Genomic DNA, 7,011 nt, shown 5'->3' on the forward strand with positions numbered 1-7,011 from the left:
GCAACAGCTCACTGTCTGATAATTACCCCAGGTCGTGCTGGTCATCTCCTAGAGCGGGAGACAGAATTGGGTTAGCACCAAGCTGGAGAAGCCGCTTGTGTAGTTTCTTGCCTATAAAGTTGAACCTGGTGTAACATGAATTGGAAGAAATATTAGATTAGATATTAGAGACAAGCAAGGCCAAAATCAGGTCTTGAACAAGTTTCCACAGGACCACAAGTTTAAAAATGTATATTTAATATATATTTATAAAAGACAGTGAGTGAAAGTGACAGAGCCCGGAGTTTGTCAACACCCGCGAATGGAGGGAGAGAGGCGTTGGACCTCAGAATGGTACCAAGGATATGTGGGAAGTTCCAGAGGACCAAAGGTCTAATAATGTAACTTATATTTTTGAATATTTAGTACAAAGCAAAGAAATGAAAAGGATTTTGTGATCTGACCACGTTTCATAATACAACCCAAATGAGTGTAATGGGAAACATGGTCATAAAGGTGGACTTTAAAAAGAATAATTTATCAAGATTTAGCGTAGTAAAAAGGATCCCAATATATTCCAGCTATGACGGCCCTTCAATTTCACAGCTATATGACCTTTTCATGTCTGGAGTTCAAATTTAACCCTCAACACTTCTATACTAGAATCAAACTGCAATCTTACTTTGGATAGGAAGAATCTCCAAGACCAAGCACAGCATAATCCATCCGACACAGGGAATTCTGAGGCAGATTTCTGCGGAAAATAAACCTCCAGAAGTTCTGGAATAAGACAGATGAGAAGATACAATGACAGATTGAGGAGGAGAAAGATCTGCACTGACAAGTTTATGGTAAAGACTCCAAAATTATTCTACTTGGGGATTTTTAAATAAAACCTCTTTCAAGCACTATCTGCATCCGAAAAAGTTGCACAGTATCAACTCAGTGGGTCTATTTTACTAAAGGAATGAAGATTGCTCACTTAGCAAAGTGAATATTCACTGAGCATAATGAATAAGGTGTATTCACTTCTATCATTCAGTCATCTGCAAGAAGAAAAAAAAATCTTTTTTTTTTTTTTATTTCTCTGCACATGTTTTGGTATTTAATGAGAACACATATTCACCGGATTTACAAAGCTAGGGAAAGATTCACTTTTTGTAAGTTTCGTCTCCTTTCATAACCCCATTGTATTTTTAAAAAGAATAATTTTTGCAGATGCAATGCCATATCATTTAGGGTGCACCTACAGCGCCAGTATGTTTCAAATATGTATATTAGCCTGAGTGGCAGGTTTGAGCCTAGACAAAAAAAATACCATGATCTAATCTAGAAATGCTCAGCTCTGTAGTTGCGGAGGCAGAAGGGTTTGCAAAGCCACATAGCAGTTAATATACTAAAGGAATAAAGCATGTTCACTTGGAAAAGTGTTTACTTTCAATACCCAATCAAGCATGAGGCAAATTAAATGAATGGGAACATGATTGGTTGATTGAAGTAAACAAGGCTTCACTGAACTTACCAAGCTCGGTAAATATTTACAGGGTTATTCACATAAGGGTGAAGAGTTTGGAGAAGGCAGGAGAAGTGAACAATCTAGGCCAAAATAAGGGATTTGGAAAAATTCTCCAAATCAGCTATGTTGTCCTAGATTGTTCACTTCTCCTGCCTTCTCCAAACTCTTCACCCTTATGTGAATAACCCTGCTAGTTTGCAGGGTGAACGGCCTCTACAGCTTTAGTAAATCAACCTCACTATGTTTAAGGGCATTAGGCATTGGAAAGCACATATTAATATAAGATCCCCAGGGAAACAGCTAGATACACAGATGAAATACATGTGGGTAAAATTTTACTTGTCAAAAGATATTTCATTTCAGTTCTACCATTCCTTAGACCCAGGCACCCCTAGCAGACATCCCTGGACACTGTTGTTAAGCAACACAGCCTGTTCCAGGACAAGGGAGTAGCAGAAGAGCACTTATGAGGCCCTCCCTGTGCTCACCCCTCCTGTAAACCTGTTCACAATGTTAGAATGACATCACTATTCAGATCCACAGAACCTCATGCAGAGGATTTCAGGAGGCAAATGTAAAGACATATTCAAGTGACAGTTGTGTTTAAAAATAAATATGTTTTAATGAATTACCAACACGTCACTTACTCTCATATTATCTGGTGGGTCACCTTGCCCTGTGGTCGCACAGACGAAGATGACAAGAGTTTCATGAATAAGATTAACCTGTAGAAAATAATAAGTACACTATTGCAGGAATAACATATTTGAAGATACAAGAGCTCTGTTAAACAGATTGCAGCCTGAAAAAAAGAGCAGCTTGATCTCCATCTATATATATCAGGAGACAGGGTGTTTTAAAGTGCCTTTGTGTCTAGTTCAAATATTTTAACAAGATACAGATTTTAACAGGTTACCCATATTACTGTTTGGATGAAATGTAATAGGACAGCACAGAGAACTAATTATTGACCAGTATATTTTGGCCAGTCACAAGACTGTCTGAACTATGTGATGGGAGAAACCCTCATACGCACAGGGAGAGCATCCACATACTAACCACAAAGTCACCATGCCACCTGTATTAGAGAGTTCACTGTGGCACAGGAAATGTTTGTGGGAATATGTTACAGATGTAACTCATTCACTGTCCACTAGGTGTCAGTCACAGAGCACAGTGAGAGCCCTCATCTACAGTATTTCAATGTTTTTATTTTGACTTTCTTGGCATGTGATGGCTGGGATATTAAACATGATTGTAAAGGAAAAGTCCTTGGAAACATTCAGATTTCAGACATCCTGGCCATGTTTATGTAATATGTGTACCCAAACAAAGCTTTTCTTGATAGATTAAATTCTAAGAACCAGACAGCTGCCTTCTTCCCAGTGTGATGTCTGTATTGAAGCACTAACCACACTGTAGCTATCTAAAGCTTCCACTCTGCAGGCAAAGTGTCTTCGCAGGGCTTCTCTGCCAATCCTGTCTGCCATATCCTCGGCTGTCCCCGTCTGACTTCCAAAAAGTACCAGGATCTTCCTCTCTGCCATCTGAGGTGCCAGGAGAACAGAGATATAACATACAGTTTTAGAGAACATTTATGACAGTGGAGGCTTCTGCTTTTACAGAAAAATACATCCCTGCTTCAAATCATTTTCATGTGCCCACAAACCTGTAATCTCCCTTCGCCTCTCCATGTACTCCTGCTACCCATCAACCCATCTCATTCCCCTTTGACACCCCTCATTCCTCTTTTATTCTTCTCTTGTCTCCCTTTACCTCTCCCAGTCTTCTTTAGTACCCCGTCCACCCAATAATATTCTCTTCAAGTCTCCCTCCAGCTTGTACGCCCTTTCCTTCCATCCCCATCCCTTCCTCTTCTACCCTTGTTCTCCTTTCCCCCTTTCTTCGCATATTCTTTTTCCACATGTCTCCTTACCCATGTTTTTTTCTCTCCTCCCCCCACCCAATTCTCTCCTTGTCGTCGTCCCCCCCACTCCTCCTCCCTCCATTTCATTCCCTTCTTGCCCCAGAACCCGCCCCAACCAAGTCCTCCTCCCACTATTGTAAGGTCTTCTTACTCCTTATCATATGCCCCTTACCCCCCACCTCTTCTCCTGCCTCCATCAATCTCTTCACTGTCCCCGTCTTCTGCTGCATTCAGCTCATTGTCTCCTTTCACTGTCACCTCCAGTCCCTCCACTTGCCTCCTCTTCTGCCCCCCTCCCTCTTATTTCCATTATGTCCCCACCATCCTCCTGTAACTTTTCTGTCTCATGTCCTTTCCCCTGCAATGTCCCCTCCTCACCTGTCCCCCTGACCCCTCCATGCTCGGTGTATACACAGATGATGACACTAGCCCCTCCTTCTGCAGAGCTAGTGACGTCACCGCGCGGCGCGCTGAGATGACGTGACCGGTAATGGCGGAAGTAAGAAGAGAGAAGAGCTGTGCGGCTCTGATTATAGGTGAGCAGAAACATCGCAATGTGTGTGTCCCTTGGTCTCTTCTGTACGGGTAGTGTGGTGGCCCCTGTGTTCCCCTCTGTACGGGCAGTTTGTTTTCCTCTCTGTACGGGCACTGTGTTTGTGGGGTGCTGCCTCCTGTGTTTCCCCTCTGTAAGGGCAATGTGTGGGGTGGTGACCCCTCTGTACGGGCACTCGGGCAGTGAGCCTCTAATATTTCCTGGGCTCCGGTTGCTTATAGTGGCTGGCACAGGAAGCTAAACCCAATCCCTCTGCACAGTGGGCAAGGTTGTAAGGACATTCTGAACTACACATTGGGGTTCATAGGCACAGTGGCAATGGGTCAGGGCCTTCACCAAGGTACTTGCACGGGCCTAGCTCTGCTTCTCTCTCAGGGTATCCACATGGTGGGATACCTGGACAATCTCCTTCTAAAGGATCAGTCAGTCCAGGTCCTGTGAGCCAATGTCCAGAGGATGGTGCAGACTCTGGAGAGCTTTGGTTGCATCCTCAATGTCCACAAATCAGGGTTGGACATTACTCATCTCTTGGAGTATGTTTCTTCCCCCGGACAAGCTTTTGTTCCTCTGCACACAGGTCCAGAACTTTCGTTCTGGAACCACCCTCTGTTCGCTTATGCATAAGGGTCCTGGGTCTAATGGTAACCACTTTCAAGGCAGCACCATATTGTTCCCCAGGTGGCCAAACAATATGGAGAGGGCTTCCTGGCCAATCAGGTGGCGGGTAATGACACGCCGCCCGGCTTCCTGATTGCCTGGGAAGGCAGCTCAATGCTAGCGGTAGTACTGGTATCAGCGAGTACCGAAAGAGATATATCGGTACTAGTTGAGATTGATCCTGTGTCCTGTTCTGTACTCTAATAAAATACATTTTCAGGTAAGGCAAAAGTTCTTTTTTTAGGCTGTGCAGTGTGTGTGCTGTGTAGCAGAGGTTTAGGAATCATGAGACTGGCTGTACATAATTATAATCCTTCTTTTAATTTGTAAGCCCTCATGGGCAGGGCCCTCCTTACCATCTTTTCTTGATTTATATTGTGATGTCTTCCTTATATTGTAAAGCGCTGCGCAAACTGTTGGCGCTATATAAATCCTGTATAAAATAACAAGTAAAATAGTAAACAAGAATCGGCCGGGATGGTGGTAAGGTGAGGAAGGATCAGGTTGGTGAAGTAGTGGGTGGAAGCTCGGGAGCAACGCGTTTCGAGGATGTTACCTCTTTGTCAAGCTCATTAGGAATCACTGGCCCAGACACGTCCATCCCACAGCCCGAGTACCTCCACCCGCAGCTGCAGCCCAGCCTGACGTCAGTCCTCACATCACTGGCACTTCACATTGCTTCAGCGGGGACACGGACACACTGTCACATCCATCCGGTCCCGAGACCCACTTAAAGTAAGTGAACCATCTCCTCTTGCTTTCTCCACTGTGCTACTATCAGTTTCATAGTCCCCCTAGCCTTGCGCCCTCACGTTTGTTTTTTGTTTCACAAGTGCAGGCACTCCTCCTGTCTCTTAGGGCTGCAGGCGAGGTAGAGCTACAGCACCCTATTCCCTTGGCCCAATCCGAGAGCGCTGTTCGTATTATTTGTATGTGCTTTTCATCCATGTCTTTATGGACCTTGCTTTGTGCACTGGTGCGCTGTCATGTTGGAACAGGAAGGACCCACAAAAAGTAATTGCAGTAATTGCTGCAAAAGGGGCCCAAACCAAGTACTGAGTACATATGCATGCTTGTACTTTGCAGAGGTCCGATATTGTTCTATGTACAATCCTTGTTTTATTGATTGCATGTAATAATCTACTTTTTTGAGGTTGTGGATTTGGGGTTTTCATGAGCTGTAAGCCATAATCATCACAATGATGACAAATCACGGCTTGAACTATCTTGCTTTGCATGTAATGAGTCTATCTCATATATTAGTTTCACCTTTTAAGTTGCATTAGTGAAATAAATGAACTTTGCATGATATTCTAATTATTCGAGTTTCACCTGTAAGTTGCACGACACTTGAATGTGTTTTTAATAGCTGAAATGCTCATATTAGGTTATTGTCTTTTTAGGATCCCCACTGATCTGAACATCAAATGGGCACCGTATTCCAATGCTGAAGTCAGAGTGGCCATTTTTCTAATTCAGCACCATGCTGTTCTCCTTGCGGGAGCTGGTCCAATGGCTCGGGTTCGCCCAGTTTGAGATCTTCATCCACGTTTTGGCCTTGCTAACATTTACGGTCCTGCTAGCCATTAAAGTGGATAAGCTGGTCCCCGACCTAGGGTGGTGGAATGTCTTCATCCCTTTTTTTGCCGCTGATGGACTGAGCACCTACTTCACTGCCATTGTCACCGTTCGACTGTTCCAGGAAGGTGAGAAGCGCCAGGCTGTGCTGCGCCTCCTGTGGATCCTCACCATTCTCGGCCTCAAGTTCGTCTTTGAGTTGCTGCTATGCCAGAAGCTAGTGGAACAGGCTAAGGAACTGTGGTTTGGACATATCATGTCTCCCATCTTCATTCTTCTCCAGCTGCTCATGATCCGAGCTTGTAGGGTCAACTAAAAATGGGCAAAACCCAGTTGTAATATATTGTTACTCTTCTCTAGTATCTTTTCCTGTATGTTTATTTATTAAAACTTTATGCAAAGGATCAAGCTAAATTTGCTTTTCTGCTTGTTCACTTTAAATGTATTCCATGCAATAAAGAGTTCCAATTTCACTGGAGGAAGAGCTTGCTATAGGATTGAATAATGATTGCGTTGCAAAGGAGATCTTGAGAAGAGCCTATGTGACACAGAGAAGGCCACACAGTGAAGATCTCAGCAGACCATAGACGTGTGTGTGTATGTATGACCTGGAGGGGTGGGCACCCCAATTGGAGTCATTTCACTTTAAAGCTGAATTCCAGGCAGATATAAAAAAAAAATCCCCAAAAATATTTTAAATGACTTTAGGTTTTTATTATAAAACATTAAATGTACTTTAAGTGCAACAAGTATACATACATGGCCTTGATTTGATTTCAGCATTTTGGATTCCCTTATACA

At 43.5% G+C, this 7,011-nt stretch overlaps 2 protein-coding genes across 3 annotated transcripts in view; one reads left to right on the forward strand and one right to left on the reverse strand.

The window, feature by feature from the left end:
• Window positions 1–3,832, reverse strand: part of NDOR1 (NADPH dependent diflavin oxidoreductase 1) — a 14,627-nt gene extending 10,795 nt beyond the window's left edge. Inside the window, exons 1-5 of the mRNA XM_018567262.1 lie at window positions 3,801–3,832; window positions 2,908–3,042; window positions 2,143–2,220; window positions 662–759; window positions 27–125 (exon numbers count right to left, since the gene is read on the reverse strand). Coding sequence (XP_018422764.1) covers window positions 27–125; window positions 662–759; window positions 2,143–2,220; window positions 2,908–3,042; window positions 3,801–3,821 — 431 coding nt within the window. The 5' untranslated portion in view covers window positions 3,822–3,832. The remainder of the gene's footprint in view (window positions 1–26; window positions 126–661; window positions 760–2,142; window positions 2,221–2,907; window positions 3,043–3,800) is intronic.
• Window positions 1–6,609, forward strand: part of TMEM203 (transmembrane protein 203) — a 17,754-nt gene extending 11,145 nt beyond the window's left edge. The window contains exons 2-3 of one of the 2 annotated variants that reach the window (XM_018567264.1): window positions 4,431–4,434; window positions 6,036–6,609. In XM_018567264.1, coding sequence (XP_018422766.1) covers window positions 6,116–6,526 — 411 coding nt within the window. In that variant the 5' untranslated portion in view covers window positions 4,431–4,434; window positions 6,036–6,115 and the 3' untranslated portion in view covers window positions 6,527–6,609. Of the gene's footprint in view, window positions 1–3,902; window positions 3,959–4,430; window positions 4,435–6,035 lie in introns of those variants that run through there. The other variant, XM_018567263.1, reaches the window with a different exon arrangement.
• Window positions 6,610–7,011: the final 402 nt, after the last annotated feature.

Source organism: Nanorana parkeri, unplaced genomic scaffold, assembly GCF_000935625.1.
Source record: "Nanorana parkeri isolate BGI_ZX_2015 unplaced genomic scaffold, ASM93562v1 scaffold1026, whole genome shotgun sequence".
Taxonomy (NCBI): Eukaryota; Metazoa; Chordata; class Amphibia; order Anura; family Dicroglossidae; genus Nanorana; species Nanorana parkeri.